This window comes from Rhinoderma darwinii, chromosome 5 (genome assembly GCF_050947455.1).
Source record: "Rhinoderma darwinii isolate aRhiDar2 chromosome 5, aRhiDar2.hap1, whole genome shotgun sequence".
NCBI lineage: Eukaryota > Metazoa > Chordata > Amphibia > Anura > Rhinodermatidae > Rhinoderma > Rhinoderma darwinii.
The window spans coordinates 301,529,679-301,554,306 of NC_134691.1; the positions used below are offsets into that span (position 1 = coordinate 301,529,679).

The 24,628-nt window shown below is 42.6% G+C and overlaps 1 protein-coding gene across 2 annotated transcripts in view; it reads left to right on the forward strand.

Moving 5' to 3' along the window:
- The first annotated feature begins 1,301 nt into the window (after window positions 1-1,301).
- The window catches only part of GALNT11 (polypeptide N-acetylgalactosaminyltransferase 11), a 31,848-nt gene continuing 8,521 nt past the window's right edge, over window positions 1,302-24,628 (forward strand). The window contains exons 1-6 of one of the 2 annotated variants that reach the window (XM_075827364.1): window positions 1,302-1,401; window positions 1,756-2,088; window positions 10,324-10,447; window positions 16,107-16,273; window positions 19,832-19,957; window positions 21,881-22,130. In XM_075827364.1, coding sequence (XP_075683479.1) covers window positions 1,794-2,088; window positions 10,324-10,447; window positions 16,107-16,273; window positions 19,832-19,957; window positions 21,881-22,130 — 962 coding nt within the window. In that variant the 5' untranslated portion in view covers window positions 1,302-1,401; window positions 1,756-1,793. The other variant, XM_075827365.1, reaches the window with a different exon arrangement.

The window sequence follows — 24,628 nt, forward strand, 5'->3', positions numbered from 1 at the left end:
AAAAAATGAAGGTCCCCAAATAACAATATTCTATAAGTTACTCGACATCCCTATAGAGAATGCTACTCAACAAAAAAAATTTCAAAATGGTCTGTGTATATTCAAATGTTTACTACTTCCACCTTACTGAATGCCATTGAAAATTGTCAAAAATATCTGCCTGCAGCGAGATATGTAGAGATGCATATCCTGTCCCACAGGCCTACGTTTTTATACGGTAACATGACAGAAACCAAGATGGAAACCCGACAGAATCCATTCGGTTCAATAGGTTACGTCTGGGCGCCATTGGTGTCCGTCATGCGATGGACCTGTCACAGCATTTAATTACGTTTTTCAGTTCCTATGCCGGAATGGAAAATATGGAATTCCTTAGCGCATGTGAACCTAGCCTTACATGACAGCTAGGAAAGACAGCTGCATCCTGGAGCCACAGACCTCACATCCAGCATGTATTACAGGGAGGACACGTCCACAGGAGAAAAGTCTGAAACTACTGAATATCAGGGGTCTGAGAATGAATGAAGGAATGAAGATTGCAGCCTGAAACTTAGTGCAACTTTTTTATTACACATAACTTGTTTTTCACTTTTAACAGCTAATTCTCTCTCTCTCTCTCTCTCTCTCTCTCTCTCTCTCTCTCTCTCTCTCTCTCTCTCTCTCTCTCTCTCTCTCTCTCTCTCTCTCTCTCTCTCTCTCTCTCTCTCTCTCTCTCTCTCTCTCTCTCTCTCTCTCTCTCTCTCTCTCTCTCTCTCTCTCTCTCTCTCTCTCTCTCTCTCTCTCTCTCTCTCTCTCTCTCTCTCTCTCTCTCTCTCTCTCTCTCTCTCTCTCTCTCCTCTCTCCACGTCAAAAGTTTAAATAACCTTTAAGCACAACACTTTTACCAATTTATTCCACTGCATAGGAATATACCTCAGTGTTTTAGGTACCTAAATATTTTACCATCGAAACAAAAAAGCTATATTTTTATGTCAATTTGTAACTGTCTGCAACGTGCATGAAAAAAATATTGTCATTCTTTAGATTCTTGACATATTTTAGCAAATAAACCCACAAACAATACTAGTTTAGGATCGTTCAGCAGAACAACGATAAAATGAACGGCGACCATTTTCTTGTAGAGCAGACTCACAGCAGACTAGGGGAGCAGACTAAGCCAATATGTCTTCCTATAGGAGACAAAGACGTATAGCACTGTCCCGCCTCTACAGCTCGTCTAAGCGCTGCTGTCCACTACTACGTTCGCGCCACCCAAAGATGACGTCAAGTGGCTGATCACGCCCTTCTTGTGAATAGCTTTGGGTGATACTCGTGAAAAGGGGCGGATCTAATTAGTTTCGTCATTCTGAGGGCGGAGACTGCGGCCAGTCTCCCCTCAGACCACTCTGGAAGGGGCCCCAGGTAAGAAGGTCGATGAAGGGCCCGGGGGTCGTAGTATGTGGTTGCTGGGTAACTTGGTGGTGGGTATTACACAGAGTTCGCTCTGGTGCTGACAGCTGTGTGCTTAATGATGGGGCTGCAGCCACACAATAGCCTTCCCTGCAGGGTGACCCGGGTGACACATGGACATCTGGTTTGCAGTTAATATGTGAGGGGCTGTTAGTGTAATCTGCATGGGAATAGCCATTTATTAATCTGGTCTCAGCACACATTAACATGTTCCTTGGGGGGTGTTGGAATTACTCATTATTTATTTATATTACTTCATTACTTGTTTGTTTTTTATGTTCTTTTTCTTTTTTGTGCACTTGACAGGGACTTGAGAATGGACCCTCGACAATGCTAGGGTTACAATGGGCAGTGCCGCTCTCCGCTGTTTCTGCTATGGGTGCCTCTTCACCTCTGTGACCTGGACACTTCTGCTATTTATTTATTTTAACTTTAGCGAAGAGAGCCAAGGCATCAGACATGTGCCCATCAAGGGGCTGGAGCCGTACAAACCATTCCCCAAGAAAATGTACCCCCGCTTGTCCCGGGAATCAGCCGCAATGGATTCCGATGGATCTAACAAGGGTCGGGTGGGAGATCAGTTAGGAAATCGCGTAGGGAACTTTGTGGAAACCAATGGGAACTTCTCCCCAGAAATGGGTAAGAACAAAGATAAATGTATCAGATGTGCTTACAAATTATTATAGTCACAAGTTACTGTAAGTGTGATATTTAATGGGGAGCTTCACTGTTGGGAACTAGAGGGTTAATAGTTCCAGCACCAATAGTGCTCAAAATTTATATTGTATCTATTCAAGTAGTAGTCGACATTTGGACACTTTTTGGGAGTGGAGACCATATATTGTAACTTATAATCTGGTCCCCAAAAACTTATCCTGTGGACGAGGGGAATGATGTTTACATATCTGCATGTGTGTACACGGCTATAAGGATTGGTGTAAACATTCCTCTCTATGTAGTTAACTCTTCCTTATAGCCACCTATATGGACGCAGAACTGTAAACATAATATTTTTGGGAACCGAATTGGAAATTTTGAGCAATACGGGTGCCTCATTAACTCAATTATATAAAATCTACAATTGTATGGAATAATGAGAAATTTATTGCCATTGTAGCCCAATATTTGTGCATTTATTCCTTGATAAGATATCCGCTATATATTTTGACTCTATGTTCAGTTTATAACACAATATTTGAGAATCCACCGTATAGCATATGGTACATACAAGGGCAAAGAATAGGAAAGTTTTTCAGAGTGTGTCTATGGTTCAGCTGTATTGACAGAAGTGTATTACTTCTGGCCCAGGTCATGAAGGGAAGCATTACTTGGGTTGAGAAGGATGAGCTATTTCCATAGAGTATGCAGCAGCTTATCGCATTAATGATCACGGACATATGGAAGTAAAATGAGTAAACTCTCTGCCTCTATCCAGCCTCTGTTTTTAGAGTGGAAGTAGTCAGCGCTGTTGGCAGAGGTCCTAGTCGCAGCTAATATGCCACGGAGAAATTGGCATGAGATAAATAAAATCAGTCATACCTGGGTTGTAGCTCCGGAAATAAATTGGGTGCATCCATGGCAGCTACTGAGATCTGCACGTAAATAACAAGTTACTGTATTTTCACCACTTTCTTACTCTACATAATACATGTGATCACTTCAGTATAGATCCGCTGTGTAGAAGGAACCTGTCACATTGAACATGCAGTCTGGCCTGCTAGCAGCGTGTTAGAGCAAGAGGAGCTGAGAAAATTCATATCCTTCACTTTACACTAGACCCCACACCTCCGTCAAGAACGGGAGTCCCCCAACTCCCGTCCATTCCCGAGAATGAATGGAGAGGTGGTCGTGCATGTCCGCAGCTCTCATCATTCTGTTTTATTGGAGTTACGTTAACAGCTGGGACCCGCAACCATCAGATATTTATGGCATATTCCGTGGATATGCCATAGATGTCTAAAATGGGAATATCCCTTTAAATCCCTGTTTATTCTGGGTTTATAAGTCCAGTGGGTGGTCCAATAAAGTGATTGACAGTTATCTTTGTATGCACATTCACACAGGAAAGACTGTCAATCATTGAGTAGGACCGCCCACTGGACTCCTAAGCCCAGTATAAGCTACGATATTCGTAAATTACATGTCATATTGAATCGTTTCCCACAAAATTATATATCCGGCTGCTCTGATACTAAATAGACCTGCCCATAGATTGGACAACAATTTTAAGGGGATAGGTTCGCTTAAAGTGATGTGTTTTTAGGCTAAATGTCCCATTATTCTGGGATTAATTTTTATTTTTTTTCTTGTGTTTAATTCAAAGAAGATGGGTGAATTAGTGATTACATAGGTTGTCCCATCTGAACGCTGTTGGGGAAATATAGAACGTGACCATGTATTACAGCAAAAATTCTCTAAAATACCACCTCTGTGAGATGGCCGACACTCTAGAAGTTTATTATTCACTGTAATTTTGGGTGGTCGTCTCAAAGAGGATTTACTATCACTGTGGAGTCCACCAAAGTGTCAGCCGCTCTTTGCAGTGTGTCTCCGCTATGAGTCAGAGGAGTCATTGTCTGGAGCAGGGGACCCCTGTCTCTGATGTCCATAGGCCCTATTCGGTTGGAATATCCCTTTAAGTGCCATCATCTGTTTTGATTCCTAACTTTATTGGCTAAACATGCAGACTATTGTTAAAGGGAGTCTGACACCAGAATTCCGTAGTAAACTAGTACCAGGGTATTGTAGAGGAGACTAACCTGTTTATTTTCATTTTATGCTTACTGCCTCCTATGTAGAGAAATACATTTTATTACGTTTATGCTAATGAGTATTTAGGTGCAATGAGGGCGTCACCGTTGCACCTAAATGCTCCTACGTCGCTCCCCAGTTCAACCCCCCCTCCCTTCTTACATTGATTGATTGGGGACCAGGCAGCAAAATTGGCGCGTTCGTGCCTGGCCCTGCACTGTGTGTACTGCCCTTTACTTGGCGCATGCGCAGTATGCTCTTTCTGCTCAACGTTCTAATTTGCACTACTGCGCATGCGCAGCATACCTGCTCTTTATTCGGCGCATGCGCAGTTGTGCCAATTAGAACGTCTAGCAGAAAGATCGTACTGCGCATGCGCCGAATAACTAGCAGGGGCGCTCGCATTACAGACAGTACGTGGCCAGGCATGAACGCGCCGATTACGCTGCCTGGTCCCTGTAAATCAATGTAAGAAGGGAGGGGGGTTGAACTGAAGTGACGTAAGAGCATTTAGGAGCAACGGTGACGTCCTCATTGCACCTAAATGCTCAATAGCTTAAGGCTATGTTCACACGGCAAACCAAAAACGGACGTAAAATACAAAGCTGTTAAGCGAAAACAGCCCCTGATTTTCAGACGTTTTTTTTAAGCAACTTGCGTTTTTGCGCCGTTTTTTTACAGCCATATTTGGAGCTGGTTTTCTGTTGACCCAATGAAAAACTGCTCCAAAAACGACTCAAAAAGTGACATGCCCTACTTTTTTAAGGGGCATTTTTTTGTGCGCAGTTTTTAAAAACGCCCCCGTGGGAACGGAACGCCGTTTTTTCCCCATTGAAATCAAGCCCCCGTATTTTCAGCCGTTTTTTGGAGCGTCTAAGGTCCGAAAAACGACTGAAAATAAGCCGTGTGAACATACCCATATAAAACGTATTTCTCTACAAAGGAGGCAGAAAATGAAAATAAATGCTAGAAACAGGTTAGTCTCCTCCACAATACACTGTAAGGCTATGCTCTCACGCTTAACCAAACACGTCTGAAAATACGGAGCTGTCTTCAAGGGAAAATAGCTCCTGATCTTCAGACGTCTTTTTACATGCCGTTTTTGGAACGAGGCGAAAAAAAATTCCCCGTCGGAAAACAGAATGCCGTATTTCCCATTGATATCAATGGACAGATGTTTGGAGGCGTTCTGCTTCCGACTTTTCAGCCGTTTTTCGGGACGTAAACGGACGAAAATAGCCCGTGTGACATACCCTCACTAGTTTAATACGGACATTCTGGTGACCGACTCCCTTTAAATTATTGCCTGCTGACAGAAGACAGTGGGATTTTCAATTCCCCACAGCCATTTCTGTCTCTTATTGGGTCACTTCTATAGGCCCATTTACAGGAGCCAATAATTATCCGAACAAGTGCTGTTTCTAATGCTCGTTCCCGATCATTGGCTCATGTAAACCGGGAAGCGATCAGCCAACAAATAGCCATTCGTCAGCTGATCCCATTGTTTGTGCAGCCAATAAAATAATTGTTGTCGGCAGCACATTCGTCCGTCTAAACCGGGGATGTGCTGCCGATAATGAGCAAACTGATGGGGACCGAACGATTGTTCGTTCCCATACTGTATAGCATTGGCCCATGTAAAAGTGCCTATTAACAATCACCGATCGACTTATATCATTGAATGGTGGTCAATATGGGCAGAAGTCTCCCCATGTAAACCAGCCTTAAAGAGCCTCTGTCACCACATTATAAGTGCCCTATCTCCTACATAAGGAGATCGGCGCTATAATGTAGGTGACAGTAATGCTTTTTATTTTAAAAAAACGATCTATTTTCACCACTTTATTAGCGATTTTAGATTTATGCTAATGAGTTTCTTAATGCCCAAGTGGGCGTGTTTTTACTTTAGACCAAGTGGGCGTTGTACAGAGGAGTGTATGATGCTGACCAATCAGTGACCAATCAGCGTCACGCACTCCTCTCCATTCATTTAGGCAGCGCATAGGGATCCTTTTAGATCAATATGTTCTGTCTTATACTAACACATTAACGATACTGAAGTGGTTAGACAGTGAATACACATTCCACGGGATGTCTATTCACAATCTCTGCACTTCGTTACTCTGTCTGTGGTAGTTACAGCAGAGGAAGCGTAATCTCGCTGTAACCTGTCAACTACAGCGTAATCTCGCGAGATTACGCTTCCTCTGCTGTAACTACCACAGACAGAGTAACGAAGTGCAGAGATTGTGAATAGACATCCCGTGGAATGTGTATTCACTGTCTAACCACTTAAGTATCGTTAATGTGTTAGTATAAGACAGCACATATTGATCTAAAAGGATCCCTATGCGCTGCCTAAATGAATGGAGAGGAGTGCGTGACGCTGATTGGTCACTGATTGGTCAGCATCATACACTCCTCTGTACAACGCCCACTTGGTCTAAAGTAAAAACACGCCCACTTGGGCATTAAGAAACTCATTAGCATAAATCTAAAATCGCTAATAAAGTGGTGAAAACAGATCTTTTATTTAAATAAAAAGCACTGCTGTCACCTACATTATCGCACCCATCTCCTTATGTAGGAGATAGGGCACTTATAATGTGGTGACAGAGTCTCTTTAAGGCTAAAGTAATCACTGTAATCTTATTATGGAGATTAAATTGTTATTTATGCAGCCCTCTAAGTATTTGGCCCCATGCCCACTTCAGTTTTTTCCTTCAGGGTGCTAACCGTTGTTGTCACGGATAGCACCCTGAACCCATTCATTTCAATGCGGCCATGCACACTTCCGTTGTTTTAACGGAACCGTGCGGTCGTTCCGTCAAAAGTAGGGCAGGTCCTACTCCTGCCCGTTTTGACGGAACAGTCTTGGCCGTCTCATTGAATTTGGTTCGTGAAACAATGGGCTGCACGCGGAAGCCATCCGTGTGCAGCCCTTGTGCGACGGGACCGTCAATAACGGTCGTTCAATGGCCGACGGAAGTGTGCATGAGGCCTTCTTGTAAGCTACGTAAGGGTCCTTGACTGCATTATCCTTCCTGCAGGGATCTGTTTTCGTTGTTTACCACTACTAGGGCTGTGTTCACATCAGCGTTGTCTTTCCGTCGAGGGGTTCCATCGGGAAAAAGGCTAACGGTAACCTTAGCTTCCGTTTGCATCACCATGCAACTGTGCTATTGATTCCGTAAAAATAACGGAACCCTGTCAACGGTGACAAACGGAAACCATTCGCAAAGTTTCCGTCACCATTGAGCTTCATGGTGATGCAAACAGAAGCTAAGGTTTCCGTTTACTTTCCTGTTGAGGGGTTCCCTGACGAAAACCTCAGACGGAACCCCTCAACGGAAAGCCAACGCTGATGTGAACAGGCCCAGGTGTAATTCCTCGCACGTGTTTTAGTGGTGTTTTTTATTCCTGTGATATGCACAAACTCACAAAAAAAGCTGCAAAAAAACAACACAAAAACTTCAATTGTAAATTCACCCAAAAGAGTAAACCTGTTTTTGATTGAAAGAAAAAAAAAATAGGAATAGAAAAAATAGTCCTGAGAAGTGTTCATAGTCCTAAAAAGGGTTTGCCCAAAGTTGCACACATTCTCAAAATCGAACTACAAAATACGGTCGTCTTTAGGGGACCGTTTAAACCTCCCCTGGAGCCAGTTTGGCTTATTCTTAATGCCACCCAAAAAGGTAAAGAGCCATTAGCACATGTCTAGAGCATTGGCTCATGGGATTAAACTGCAAGCACTGCTAAAGGATCGGTGTATCTGTATATTCTTTATAAATACATATATAGAAGTTAATCCGGTATGTTACAATCTGTAATGTCGGGGATAAAAGTGTCTCTGTCTAGGACGCCGTGGGTATTGATAACAACTGGTGTGGTTTGTAGACCACCGTGGCTGAGCATGTTGAAATAGGCCACACTTTCTATGTGTGTAAATCTGCCCACATCCTGACTGGAAAATTGGGATAAAACAGATTAGACAAACAATCTCCATATATCTAAATATAACCAGATGTCCTTGAGTTGCAAAAGCGCAGACCACATTTCTGACAAGACATTTTGGGTCACTGAGGATGTTCAGTGTCCAACAAGCACATGAACTGATGGCCGGTTTGAGGTGTTTGAGCAGCTTGTAAAGACTCTTTTTACTTCACAAGTTGTCCCAGATCACACAGGAGGATGGAGGTCTCCTGTTGTCACCCAGAGCATGCATGGACTGTTTCTAGGCAACATCCTATGCAAAAGCTGTGCAGAAAGCCAGAAAAATGAGCACTTTCTTCAGATGTCATGATTTTGGGTCGAAAATTCATATAGGGAAACGCCTGGAGTTACACTGTTAAATAAATAAAAAAAGGAAGATCTCGTAAAGAGGAACCAAATTATCCTCAGGAGACGCGCTAGTTTTCTACTGTATTTAACATGCTTCTAAAAATAAAATAAATTATATAGATGTGCTAGTAAAGACTGTTTACTGTACTCCCCATGATTTTGAGCTGGCTTGTTCACAATGTGGTGCACACCCGAGTGTCCATCTTATATGCAATTTTGCGATGATTAACCCTTCCACCTCTAGGGCAATATTCACACACTTGACAAACACAATTTATAAGCGGAATTAATCATATTATACCCCCATGCCCATATATTTTCTGAATGTAGACACCTGGCACATTGTGGACCTGCCACCCAGCACTTTACATATGGGCACCCTCATGCAATTTTGCATCAAAGCAGAATGTTTTGTAAAAAAAATACATACAAATCCATGAATGTGGCTAAAAATCGGACCTAACCAGAGCCTGAAAAGGACAAAACTTGAAAATGAAAGTTCAAGATGTGCAAAGTTCTTAACTATGTCTTCATGCACAGATCTTCACAAAATAATCAAGAGACCAAAAATCTCTGCAATCCTGATGCCTGTAATAAGCGAGTCATGCAGTTAGAAAATAGTCTCATTAGTTGCCAGGGGTGATTAGATATATAACCCCTCATATTCTCACCCCTGTAGTAGGAAAAAAAAGACCCCCCCCCCCCCTCAATTGTGGCAGAGAGCATGTATCCTCTCATTGGTAATTGGGGTGATAACATGGAGTGGTTACTGTATCACCCCAGCTTTTCTTGCTGCTCCCCAACTACAAATGATTGTTGTGCCCTGAATATTGGGCCTGGCATTAAGATCTGGGCATTAGTATAGTACCAAGATCTCAGAAGACAAAGTGGCACAATGTTTTCCTATCGCTGCTGCCACGTCATCCTAGCAATCATTGGTGGTCACAGCAGTCATACCTCTGCTGATTGGACATTAGTGGCACATCCCAGCAAAAGCACCCATCCCGAGGCCACCCCTTGAAGGCCTGCCCTGTGTTCCAATGGAAGAATTACCCGGATGATTAATAAGCAAGTCAGCCAAACTGGGGGAAGAAACCGTTATCGCTAAGAAATGACTGGAAATGTTTTTAAAAAGCAAAAATAGTTTGGCTGCTAGAGGAACACATTTGGCACTGATAGCTAATGAAAGGGTTAATGCAGCAATCCTTCTAAAAGCACATGCTCCCTTTGCCCTTGCAAGAGTCCAGATTAAGATTACTTGCTTCAGAGTAAACATCCAGTATTTAAGAGTTTGACCAGAAATTATAAACTTTCTGGTATAAAAAAAAAATGGGAACTTTACCTAAAATGGAAAATCTGTATCATTTAATTTGAGATCAGTCCAGTTCTTCTTTTTTGTTTTTGCTTTACCAGGACTATTTCTTCTTCGTGAGTTCCTGTGTATTATGGGTTACATTCAATGCCCATTGCAATGTCCACCGCAGAGTCTATGTTGACTATAGAGCGATGTCTGGCTGTTTTTCTCTTTATCTTTAGTTTACAAACTGAGCGTTTTTTGGGGCATTACTAACTCATGAATCGTTCAGAACATACATCTGTACAGATCACAAATATTTGTCTTGAAGTGATTTCCATCATCCGAGCTTAGATGTCTGGAGTCTCCTCTGATGTCTGGAGTTCTACTTACTACGTAGATGGGTGTTGCATAATGGGCAGGGGTTGTCGCCTCTTGGACAGATTCACTGTATTGATTGTGTTAATATTTTATATGCTTTCTTATAGGTATGATCTTCAATGAACAAGACCAAGACGTGCGGGATGTTGGCTATCAGAAACATGCTTTCAATATGCTGATCAGCAATAGACTAGGGTATCACAGAGACATCCCAGATACCAGAGATCCCAAGTATGTCACTAGTGCTACCTTTTTTTTTTTAAATTTTTTTCATTGGGATGAAACCGGGGTTCATAAATGTTGTTCATGAATGAATCCATATTTTAAGAAAATAATATCCCCAACCAGTTTCATGTTCTCATATTAGGGAGACTGGGAACATGTTGCGGTATTTTAGCTAATGGTTGATTCCAATTAATCAAATTTCTGATACGATCCAACATTTTCTGTGAGATTGTAGTAAAAGCTGCTATGCGTAATTTCAGATTTACAAAGGCCGGTTTTACACCAGCGTATTATACCTCCGTGCAGGAGCCATGTGTTAAGAGAAAAAGACTGGAAGCGATCGTGTGGAATCAGGAAAGCCTTTCCCAAATAAGAGAAATAAAAGCTTTTGTGATCTCACAGGATGTGATCTGGTCTCGTGCTGTTGTGAAACCAAAGTTCTGAAAGAGCATCTGTCATCACCTTTTTTGCTGCCCACAGATGCTAATTTCAAAGTAGCTGGCTCGGCGATCAGCTGATCACCTAGGGTCCAGCTTCTGCAACCCCCTGTGATAAGCTGTTCTCGCTGCGGAAGTTGCTGCCAGCCATAAATTTAGCTTAACATGGTCGACATTCAATTCAATGGCTGCCAATGTAGTACATGAGCAGGCTAGGTTTGCCAAAGCGGGAGTTGCTGATCCTTATAAAACCAGAGAAGAAGATCCACCTTTATGACTTGCATATAGCATAATAGGGCATATGGACAGCGGTTGTCCACGTTTGGCAATCCTATTTTGTTAAAAGCGTCCCCTAAAGTTAGGTTGATTACAGGGTGCCCCTCACCCAGGGTGTAATCTGCAGGGGATCCTGGCAGCAAGTGTTTATGTCCTCTGCAGTGCCACCTCAGGGGAAATGAAGCATTACATGCTGCGCATTGAAGTCAATGGACTGTCCGTGTAATGCATGAACTTACTGTGTCCTCCAGAGACACAGCCTCTTATGTTAATTGATGGAGGTCTCACCTCATGTGGGACTCACCTTAGTTAACTGCCATAATAGGGTGTTTGTAAATGGGTTTTCTAAACCAGGCAACCCCTTTAACTTATGATTGATCCAGCTGATCTATTAGTCCATTATAGAAACAGACAACATTGTCAGCTTTAAAAGTCTACTGTACAATGATTGATCTTTTTTTCTGGAATTATCAGATGGCAGGCAGATGAGATTATTTCATACTTGTACAGATGTCACCCCCAGAGAATTTGCTTTGTAGCATCTCTTCTTCCACTTTTGATTGCTTTTGTCTGAACAAGTATAATAGTTTTTCAATTTCACTATTTATATAAGAAAAAGGGAGTTAAATAGCTTGTTAGGGCTAAAAGTTAAGTGTAGCAGTAGCGAAAGATATTTTCAGATTTGACATTGCTTAACCCTTTCCCGCCCTGTGCAGTAATTGTATATCACGACTCGCAGTACGGCGACTTATGTTAACTATTATGACGCTGTATAATGGTGCTGGCTCAGGAGCCGTAATATGCAGTCGGCACTCCGTACTAATGGCCGAGATCGGAGATGGCTCTAATCCCGACCGTTTAACCCCTCTGTTATCCCATTGGAACCCCGTGAAAGCGATCACAGGGTGCCGATGGGTGGTATTGCAGCCGGGAACCCAACAGTGACCCCCAGGTATACCATACATGGAAGCTAGAGGCAGGGCTTTATAGACTGCCTGTCAGTTTTAGTCCCTATTCACACAAATGTATTTCTTGCTCATGTGCACACTGACCTATACAAGTCAATGGGGCTATTCACACATCCGTTTTTTTTTTCAACGGAGCATGTGTCCATTGCAAGAAACTCACAGCTTGCCCTATTCTCATCTGTTTTTGCGGACCAGACGCGACAACATCCGTGTGCTGTCCCTGGTTTGATTTCTTATTTATTGGTTATCGCCGTAATCCTAGCAACCCACAGAATAAAGTTATCATGTTATTAATACCGCATGTAAACTCCGTAAAAGCAAAACTCAAAAAAAAAAAAGGCGTTTTTTTTTCTACCTCACCCAAAAAAAGTAAAATGCTATACAGCACATTATATGTACTGCAAAATAGTGGCATTAAAAAAAAAATAAGGCCTTATATTGCTACTTTGACCGAAAAAATACAAAAGTTATGGGTTTTGAAACGTGGATATAAAAAAAGATTGCTGCATCCTTTGGTCCAAAATAGGCTACTTCCTTAGGACATGGCCAGACGTGGCGGAATTGCTCTGGAATTCCGCTGCGGAAATCCGCAGCGTACACGTTTCTCCATTGCTTTCCACAGCTTTTTAGTTCGGTTCGTTTACACGTTTCGGACAATTCCTCTGCGGAGCATAGGCTGCGGTGCGGAATTTGGTGTCCGCAGCATACACTGGCTGTTGCAGATGTGTAGCGGACTTGTTGCGGACTCATTGCGGAATTTCTCCATTGACTTCAATGGAGAGTCAAAATTCCGCAATGAAGTCCGCAGATGTTATGTATGCTGCGGAGCGTATTGATTTTACTAACACGACATTTCTTCATTCCGGCTGGACCTATGTATTTCTAGGTCTATAGCTGGACTGAAGCCCCATGCACACGAACGTAAAAACGCCCGTAATCACGGACCGTTATTACGGCACGGGCAGGCCCATAGAAGTCAATGGGGCTCCCGTAATTACAGGTGAGTACGTGTGTGCACCCGTAATTACGGGAGCGTTGCTAGGCGACGTCAGGAGATAGTCACTGTCCAGGGTGCTGAAAGAGTTAAACGATCGGCAGTAACTGTTTCGGCACCCTGGACAGTGACTTCCGATCACAATATACATCAACCTGTAAAAAAAAATAGAAGTTCCTACTTACCGAGAACTCCCTGCTTCTTCATCCAGTCCGGCCCCCTGGGATGACGTTTCAGTCCAAGTGACGGCTGCAACCAATCACAGGCTGCAGCGGTCACATGGACTGCTGCGTCATCCAGGGAGGTCGGGCTGGATGTCGAAAGAGGGACGAGTCACCAAGACAACGGCCGGGTAAGTATAAATTTATTTTACTTTTACTAGGGAAAGGGCTGCCCCTGCTCTTTATCCTGCACTGATAGAGAGAAGGGAAGCCCTCTTCCCCTCAATACGCAACGGCTAGTCCGCATCAATTTAATGCCCATTTTAGGCAATGCAGATTCTGTGCGGCATTGATGCGGACAGTGTATGCAGAACTCCGCTACGTCTGGTCATGCCCTTAATCTGTCTAAAGTGTACATAGACTTTAAAAAAAACTTTTCACATGTCATAGTGAGGAGTGGTGTATGAGTTCAATAAAAAGTCATAGTCCGTTCACTGTTTGCTTGGCTTTCCAGGGAAAGCCGAGCAGAAACATAGTGACACAACGCTCACCTGAGTTCTTCTGCCGCTTCGTTTTAGTCATCGGTGGGGGTCTCAGTGCTCGGACTCCCACTGATCAAAACTTCTGACATGTCAAAAGTTTTTAGAAGGTATAGGTACGTTTTAAAGAGACTGTCACTTCCAAAAAGCCTCTTAAACTACAGTGATCAGTAAATAGCTTAAAAGGTACTAATTTTTTTCTACTCGCCTGCATCCCCTTGCTGTAAGCCCTTGTGCTAATGCATAGAGAGGACTCCTAAGATCGGCATTATAATGGAGAGGCCTTCTAGGACTCGTCATGGAGCGCACAGTCCGTTTGCGGGCTTACAGCAGGGGGAATGCAAGTGAGTAGAAGAAAATGACAGATTCAGAATCGGTGTCTTTTAAGCTATTTACTGATCACTTTAGTTTAGGGGGATTTTCAGAGGTGACAGTCCTTTTTAAGGGACTGTTACGGACTTCTTGAACTTGGGGCATTTAACAGATTGAATAAGACTTCTTCATCTGTTAGATATCCTTATAAAGCTGACCTAGTGGGTACAACACCACCCACTGAACAGGCTCCTAAAGTCCCAATCATTGTGCTGAAAGGAAGTGCGCTCATTATACAAAGTAATGTGTTTACCTCTCAGCTGACTGACTGAGGAATCGCCTGACAAAACTTTGGAGTAATAAAAAATAAAATATTTGTGTATGGGATTCTTTAACCATTCCTCTACAGAGCTAGAACAATTGAGGATTGACAGAAGTTGTGAGCGCTCCTACACAGTGCGACAGCTGAGCATTACATGGCAGCGGCACATTCCATACATATATTCCCAGCCCTGCAGTATATAAACTATACATCCTTTCACAACAGCTGCTTCTGCTGATGAATTCTTAGGGTATGTTCACACGATGAGAGGCATTTACGTGTGAAAAGACAGACTGTTTACAGCTGCCTCGTTTCACGCGTAAATGCTCCTCCTCGTAATTTACGAGGCGTCTGAGACGCTCGTAAATCTTGAGCTGTGCTTCATTGAGTTCAATGAAGAACAGCTCAAATTACGTGGCAAAGAAGTGCCCTGCACTTCTTTGCCGAGGCAGTCCATTTATGCGTCGTCGTTTGACAGCTGTCAAACGACGACGCGTAAATGACAGGTTGTCTGCACAGTACGTCGGCAAACCCATTCAAATGAATGGGCAGATGTTTGCCGACGTATTGTAGCCCTATTTTCAGACGTAAAACGAGGCATAATACGCCTCGTTTACGTCTGAAAATAGGTCGTGTGAACCCAGCCTCACCCAAACATCTGCTAAGTATTTTTATTGTGATTTGCTATTGCATTTTTGTGGTATAGTCTCTGGCACCTGGAATTTACAATTCCCCTCTCCCTTGTTCTACAAACACCTTTTATTCTTTTAATTCTACATCACATTATTTTCAGGCATGTAAGACGTAATCCTTACTATAGAAATAACTGGTAGTAATTTGCTAATTTTTTAAAGAATGCTTAAGATTTTTATGATTTTCTTTTGAGTCTCTTATTGCTCAGAGATACCGGCTTATTGGAGAAGAATTACAAAGACTGTTGTCATCTGAATTTTCAGTGTAACATATCTTGATATGATTGCAAAGCCACTAATACCTGTGTTTTTAAACAGTTTTCAAATTTAAATTTAATAATATTTTTTTTAAACTTTTTAGTATATAGCTGCTATGTATCCTGTATACATAGAAGCTGTATCGTTCTCAGTCAGCCTATTCCCGTCGATTTTCAGCTAAACTGACGGCTTGGCTGAGAGCGGGTTCTGTGTGTCTGGGACACACCGGATCCACCTAATATTGATCACATCTGAGTTCATAAAACAAGTGGGTATAATGGGCCAATAAACCAGCATATAGGTACTACATTGGACAACGGTAAAAAAAAAAAAACACCATGTTTGTAGATCTCCCCCATTGTTTCTTCCATTCAAAGCATTACTATTGTTATCCTATGTACTTACATAGTAAGATTTATTTTCTGAAGTTTATCTGTTGATCCTCTTGTTGATGTATGGATTATTGGCAGCTGAATGTGTTGTCTAGGTTAAAGTACATTTTGGTACATCTTACAGCACTTTCATAAATGTCGGTTCTTAACAAAAAATGCCTCCAGTGTTTGCAGGAAGAGTTGGCAACATTTTGTTTATATAATTGTTATATTTTTTTTTTGCTTAGTTATATTGTCCTGTTCTCACTGTAGTAAAAATGTCATTAGCTGTAACTCTAATGTCTGAATTATCATTATTTCCTCTACATTGGCAGGTGTGCTAAAAAGCTGTACCCAACAGAACTGCCCCTCACCAGCATTGTTGTTTGTTTCTACAATGAAGCCTTTTCTGCTCTTCTGAGAACCGTTCATAGCGTGTTGGACCGCACATCACCTAATCTTCTACAGGAAATCATACTGGTGGATGATAACAGTGATCTAGGTGAGAGCTACCAAAGTGATCTCAATAACGGTAGTAATCTCTTTAACAGAGTATTTCCCTTTTAAGATGAATTTTTTTTTTAAATATCACTGGGAAATAAATCCTATGAACTTCTGAATGGCAAATTTGTCATTGCGGGAGCTGTGGCGGTGACCATACTGATTGACTTTTTGGAAAACTGAAATGACTTTGAAACGGCTAAGGAACCTGATAGTAAAAGACATTTTAGATTATATTTACTGGTGATTTGTTTTTTGTTATTTATTGATTTTGATATCCTATGTCAGTGGTTCCCACCCGGGTTGCCGCAGCACCCTGGGGTGCCGTGAGAACCCTCCAGAGGAGCCGCAAAACTCTGAACCACTGCCACGGCCATGCTTGCTCTCCTCCGCCTCCTCAGAGTGCAAAGTGCATGTGAGGAGATTTTTTGCAGCCCCCTTGTAGATAGCATCCCCCACCTCAGTAGATGGCACCCCCTCTTCCTGTTCATAGCGCCGCTGTAGTTTCCTGAAGGAGTGGTATCCCCCTGTGGCTGGTGATTACACTGCTGGATGGAGCGCTTGTTGTCTCTGCCAATAAATGGACAGTGACATCAGGGGCAACTCATGAAGCGGAATCCCCTTCCACAGCGTTGCCAGCGTGGTGGCCGGTGATTTGGCTCCAGGTGAAGCCCCTGACGTTACTATCCATAAATGAACAGAGTCGTCAGTAGCTTCTCTCGGAGAGGAATCCCCGGTCACAGCGTCGGCAACGCTGTGCACAGGGATTCCGCTTCAGGAGTTGCCCCTGATGTCACTGTCCATATATGGACAGAGACATCAAGTGCTCCATCCAGGAGCGGAATCCCCGGCCACAGGGGGAATCCGCTCCTTCAGAGAGCTACAATGGCGCTATCTACAGGAAGGGGTGGGGGGCTGATGGTCATTTTACTGTTGGGGGGGGACGACTGATGGTCATTTTACTGTGAGTGGGGGGCTGATGGATTTCAAGTGGTTTCCACCTCTGACTTCCATTTGAAATTAATAGGAGGCAGAAAAAAAACCCTGTGACGCTTGTTTGGAGTGCTTTTTTTGCCTGCGACTTTTGAATTGGCTTCAACGGCTTAAAAAACACAGACCAGAAAAAAAGGAATTTTGAGGCAGATTTTTTCTGCCTTACAAAAACGCTGTGTGAACATACCCTAATAGTGTGATGCTTGTTTTAGCTGTTTTTTGTCTTTTGGAAAACAATCTTTGGTAGGGGTGCCCTGAGGACATTTTTTTTATTTTATTTTTTTATTACAGGGGTGCCTAGAGTCCGAAAAGGTTGGGAAACTCTGCCCTATTTATCAAACATTATCGTATACAAAATAGGGATGCACGATGCATCGAAACATCGATACTGTGCATCCCCAAACGGTTCGATACCGTTTCATGTATTACAATACTAAGCTGTGCCGTCGTACAGCTCAGTATAGTAACACATGAATGGATGAGAGCGGGGCTGCGGCTGTGTGATAGTTATTGCCGCGCTCCTGAGTCCTGATAACAAGTGCGCGCCGTCAGGATGAGGTGATGCTGCCGGCACTGCACTAATTGCCGTCACTGAAGACAACATGGCGGCTGCACTGCAAAACACCCTGGTGTTCTGTCTTCGGTGCCTGTGTCACCGCTCATTAGTTTAGCGCCAGCCGCATCACCTCATGCTGACCGCGCGCGCACTTACTGTCAGGAGCGTGGCAATGATTGTATTACACAGCCGCAGCCCCGCTCTATAACGGCGGAGATCAGAGAAACCTCTTATCTCCGCCGCTATTCCCCTGAATGCTGCGATCACAGCGAACTGCAGCATTCAGGGGAAAGTGAGAAGGGGGGGATGCCTCTGGATCGCGTCACGGGGAATGACTGTGACGCGATCGAGGGCCATACCATATATGGGCAGACAGCCCAGGTCCTTTGAAGGACCCCAGGGCTGTCTTGTATGTCCTAACAACCGCCTGTGTACTATACAGACACAGGCTAATGTACTAGCATATATCTGATATATGCCAGTACATTAAAGTTTGAAAATAAAGTAAAAAGATAAAGTAATGTTAAATTAAAAAAAATATACATACGCCTTCTTTTTTTTATTTTTTTTTTATTTTTACAATAAACATTAAAATAAGTCTCAATACATAAAATATACACACATTCAGTATTGGCGCGGCCGTAATAACCTGCACAACAATTTTTTTTGCGTCATTTATGATGTGTACGCTGTAAAAAAAATAAAATAAAAACTTTTCACTTAGGTGAGGCGCGAGGTGTGATGAATTTAACCTCCATGTGCCTCACATTAATAGTAATTAACCCCATCATGTACCTCACACATTAACCCATTATGACTGCGAAACATGATGGAGTTAATTACTATTAATGTGAGGCAAATGGAGGTTAAATTCAGAATCCCACCTCACACCAGAAAGTGGAAGAACTTTTTTTATTTTTTTATTACTGTTGGCAAAGTATCGAATTGGTATCGAAACCGCAATACTAAACCAAGTATCGGTATCGAAGTCCAAATTCTGGTATCATGACATCCCTAATACAAAATATCACTACAGATGGTGTAACAGTGGCTCCGCACGGCTATGTCATCTGACAATCCTGAAATGTTATCTTTTCCAGTATAGTATCTGGCTTGAAGTTCAGTGCTTGCTGACAATCTGGTGGGAATATTTTGTATAATTATTCTAAAATGTGACGTTATCCTGAATGTTATTAGCCACTATGTGTGCTTGTCTTCCAGCTGCACAGGCCCCAGAGACACTGAAAGAGAAGCAGCTGCTCAATAGGTGGAGGTCAGTTTTAATGACCACCCATATGTATGAGAAAGTAGACTCTGCTTTTGTAGGGTATTTTTGTGTCTTTCCACCATTTAAGGGTTTGTTCACCCAGTCCAGCTGGTATTGCCAACTCATTGAATTCAGTAGGCTACTATATTATACCTGGACATGTCACATCCTCTTGAGTGAAAGCAGGACCTCTCCGCTCGGGACTCAAGGAGAAGGGTTGTCCTGATTTGAAGAACCCCTATAACTATGTTGTCCTCCTGTGTGGAGTTTACTAAAGGTGTTTGTTTGGATAAAGACCATGTTTTTCTAAGTTTATTCCCATCTAAGACATTTATGGCCTATCCACGGGATATGTCTGATCAGTGCGGATCCCAGATCTAGCAGCCAATTACAACAGAATTCATAAACTGCAATGATAAATCTAATATACTCCAGATATACTGCAACAGTTATTACCAACAAGATGGCTGTGGGCAGATAAATTGGTGTCCAACGCCTATACTGCACCGCACAACTATCACATCTACTGGTCCGCTCTGTTACCACTCCTCTCTGCTTGTCCATTCACAATATTCTTCCTTATCCGCTATCACAGATTTCTAGACTATTGGTTGTTTTCAGATTGGAATCTATTTTAGGACTACTTTTGATTGATGCAGAATGGATGTAATGGAACATATTATGATTTATCACATTATGTTTAGCCAAAATCCTTCCATCTACTTTTGTACCTTTTTTGCCAGGTGATTTAAAGGAGCCATTGGATGATTACATTAAGGAAAACCTACCCAAGAAGGTGAAACTGGTGAGAAACAAACAGAGGGAAGGACTTATTCGTGGAAGGATGGTTGGAGCTTCTCATGCTACAGGTGGGGATGTTTAAAAGTAAAATCTTTTAAGACCAAACTATTTTTTCACATGGAAGCCAGCTTGTTAATCACCTATATCAGCTGGGGCAAGCTGTGGCTGGCCAATCATTGTGTAGCATACCGGCCATTCTGATGAATGACTATCCATGTAATACATGGATGGGGTGAGTCCGCCAGAGTGAGAGCTGCTCTTAGTGGCTCCCTGCGCTGGCTTATAAAGCTGGATTTTGAGCGTGGCACCCCCCCCCCTTTTAATATGGCCATATGCTCTGATAGCGTTTCTATATGGAAAAGGGTTGTATTGCTGAGGCAACTTATTTTAATTCCTTTGATGTGAGCAAAATAATACTTTAAATCAAATCCAATTTCTTTAAATAAATCTCTCTGGTACAAATGTAAAGTTGGGCAAACTGAAGTGACAAATGCTCTGAACACATTCCTGGCTCATAAAAGTGGTTTTCTGAAGAGAAAAGTGGTGTCCATCTAAGGTAAGTAAGGTACACAGGGTGTAAATGTGTTTTTTTTTTTTTTTTCTTTTTTAAGATTTACTATAACTTCAAGCAGATGTTACAGTAAATAGTTGGGAGGGTTTCCTGACGTATGCCTCTGACATAAGCCTCCAAAATATGCCACTGTATAGGCATACACAGGCATACATCAACCGTAGGCTCTCATAATAAAAAAACATATACCGTGTGGTATGGTTTTTTTCCGCCATCCCTCTGTATGGAATAGCGTAGACCACTACACTATCTTATACGGTTGAGAAAAAGGTACACCAACATATACTGCCCCGACAGATGCTTAGGCCGGGTTCCCACGTAGCGTAAACACTGCGGATTTTCCGCAACGGAATTCTGCGTGTAAATTCCGCCGCGTTTACAGTAGCAGCAAAGTGGATGAGATTTAGAAAATTTCATGCCCACGCTGAGGAAAAAAAATGCAGCGTAAACGTAAATAACGACCTACGGTGCGGAATTTAATTCCGTAGCATGTCAATTTATGCTGCATTTTTGTTCATTTTCCATTGCGAGTTTTCTCCATTTGAATTCAGTGGGGATGCAAAACCCGCAACAGAAAGCCAAGCATTGAGGATTTTGCGGCGTAATCACAGAGTTTACCCCGCAAAAATCGCACCGCTGGAAGAAAAAAATGTATATACTTACCCGGAACACCCTGCTTCTTCATGCAGTCTGGCCTCCTGGGATGACGTGGCGTCCCATGTGACCGCTGCAGCCAGTCACAGGCTGCAGCGTTACATGGCCTGAAACGTCATCCAGGGAGGCCGGAGCGGACGTCAGAGGAGGGAGTGGGTAAGTATGAACGACTTTCCCCCGCAGCGGAATTTCTGTCCGAGAAATCACACCACAATGTTGTGCGATTTTTCGGACGGAATGTCCTGCGGGTTCCAGGTCGGACACGCGTGATTTTTACGCAGCGTATCCGTCCCGTGGGAACCCAGCCTTAAAGTACACTTGGGATCCGTTGGGTAAATGGGGCTCTGTGAAGATGTTCTGTTTATGCGCCGGTGAAGCAGCAGCCTGAGGTGAAATAACTTCTTTATTGGACAACACGATTCAAGAGAGTACTGGTAATCCCTAGACAAATAGACCGGAACAGTCTTGAAAGGCGTTTTTCATACAATTTGCTATTTACATCACCTCAACCTGGCGCCTATTGTATCCTGCAGTGTTTTGTTTTTTTTACTTATTGCATTTTCAGAAAAGTGGTTGCCAATTTCGCCATTTCCCTAAGTAAAATGAATTAGCTTCAACATTTTACATCTTTTAACTATTACGGTACTGCACTGTGTGAATATGTGTGTGATTCTGAACGAGCAGGACATTCTCCTGTATTACTTTAGCATCTTTTAAATGTTCCCTTCCCTTTACAGATGTGTCATATTTCCTTTTTTCCTATCAGGTGATGTTCTGGTGTTCCTAGACAGCCACTGTGAGGTTAATGAAATGTGGTTACAGCCTCTACTCACTCCCATCAAGGAAAATCCCAAGACGGTGGTGTGTCCAGTCATTGACATCATCAGTGCAGACACCTTAATGTACAGCTCGTCCCCTGTTGTGCGTGGTGGATTTAATTGGGGTCTCCACTTTAAGTGGGACCCAGTTCCTTTGTCTGAACTAGGAGGTCCTGATGGATTTACTGCTCCGTTTCGGTAAAGGCTTTATGTTTTGATATTCAGTGTTTGTATGAGGTAACATGGGGTGGGGTGACCACCAGATGGCGGCATACAAGTGAATGGGACTGAGCTGCAATACCAGACACAGACCATGGACAAGAGTGGCACTGCTTCTGGGAAAAAAGGAAACCCTTTTGTTCTCATCCTGGGAAACCCCTTAACGCAAAATGACATACATGTGAAGCTCACGCACAACGCCGCATATGTATGTAATCATTGCTCACACAGACAGCTTGGATCAAATCAGGCTGTGATTGACAGCCACACTCCTTCAGTGACATTTGGGATCAGAGAAAACGTTGATCCCAGATGATTAAACCTTGGGGCACCTAATATGACAAAAAAAAAGTTTTAAAATAAGAAAATCAATTCTTTAAAAAAATATTAGGTATAATAAAAATATATTTAGTATCCTCACGCTTAACTTGGCTCGCACAAGAAAGTTATGCTCTCCATCAATTTCCCTGTTGACTGCCGTAAGAAAAGCGAATTGCTTTTGCTAGGTAAGGGCAGCATATTACAGCTGCAGGTCCGTACTCCTAGTACGCAAAACGGCACAAAATTTTCTAATGCCAGTTGGCTAATAGGGGCGCTGAAAGAATACAGCAGACTCCGTTGTGAGTCCACTGTATAAATGAGGGTGGGAAAGACGCGCTCCTTCCCCTCCCCTCAGGCCGGTGACTGACAGGCTGCTATGTATATGTGTATACACAGCAGACTGTCAGTCACTGCGGGGAGGGGCGGGGGGAGCCCTCCCATCATGAATGCAGAAAACTCATAGCTATGAGTCTGCTGTATTCTTTCAGCGCTCCTATTAGGCCAATGGCACAATATTTTACTTGTAGCTGTAATTTGCTGCCCTCACATAGGACAACGTATTTCGCTGACAGATCTGCTTTAATAAAATTATTAAACAAGCAGAAGAAAATGACTCAAGGACAGACTAGATTTCATGGAGAAATGAAAATGTGTTGATGCCATTGTCTAAATTATCCGTGCTTGGTTTTAACGTTATGGTCTGACATCCAGCTGACAGATTGGAGTTATTTTGTAGTAGAGTTGGCAAAGTTAGAAAAAAGCATCGACGTAGGGAACACACCGTAGTAGTTAAAATCTAAATTTGTTTTCTCTTGTAAAGCTGTACAACATAAGAAGTTATTATCGGATTCTTGTCATAGTTGTCTTTGTACTTTGTGTCCCAGATTGGAGCAGCCTGGAAATACACAATACTCGGCTTGCACAGGCTGCCAATGGCTTTCATAGCAGAGTTTTGGCAGAGATGTTAAGTAATGTGAAGACTTGACCTGGCTTTCTGTATCTGGAATCTGAAGGATTCATTTGACCAAGAAACGGATAGTATTCAAGTCTATTAGCTGGATTGTTTATTGGAAAATGTTATGTGGTTTTTTTGGCGGCATATCTGTAGCGCTGTAAATTCATTGCTGCAGTATGGAAGTGATTTTTTAACTTTCCAGAACGGAGCTGTGCAACAAAAAAAAAATATTTCCCAGAAGTCATCAAACACTTGCAGCTGTCATCTCTTTTATATCCACCTCAAACATTTCAATTAAACTAATAATTAGCAGTAAGAACGAAGTCTTTGGTAACGCACACAGGGATTTAGTTAAAACAACACTGTGCCTTTTAACCCCTTAATGACCGGGCCTGAAAAGACGTTAATGACCAGCTCAATTTTTCTGTTTTTGCCTCTCGGCATTTCAGCAGCCATAACTTTTTTTATTTTTTCATTGACGTGGCTGTATGAGGCCTTGTTTTATGCGAGAAAAATAGTATTTTTTTTTTTCCCACAGATTGGTGGTAAAAAAATTTTTTTTTACGCCGTTAATATAGGAAAAAGCGATTCTCGGAATAGTTTTTTTTGTTTTTTATCCCGTTCACGTTTCACACTAAATAACCCATTAGATTAATTATTCAGGTTATTACGGTCGTGTAGATACCTAATATGCATAGGTTTTTGGTTTTTATTTAGTGTAGGGGCAATAAAATGTATTTTATGCAAAATAAAGACTCTTTTTGGGACTTTTTTTATTTATTTGTTTTGTTACTTTTTTTTTTTAATCCCATCAAGGGATAACTTTATTTGTAACTTTATTTTTACTTGTAATGTATTAGCATACTCCTGTATGCTAATACATTACACTGTGTCACTATGACACAGGCTGCTGATCGGGCAGCACATAGTGTGCCCGAACAGCAGGCACACGGAACAGACAGCCCTGGGGTCCTTTGTAGGTCCCCAGGGCTGACTGCAGAGGGATTCCCCGGTGTTTGATCGCATCACTGGAATCCCGGTGATGCGATCAAAGAGGGGAATTCCCTTTGATCATGCCGGGGTCACGGACCGCGGTAATCAAAGAGTTAAACAGCTGGGGTTGGAATGTTTGCCGACCCCAGCTGTGTTCAGGAGGCTTCTCTAAGATCAGGAGCGGTTAGTAACAGCTCCTGCTTAGAGG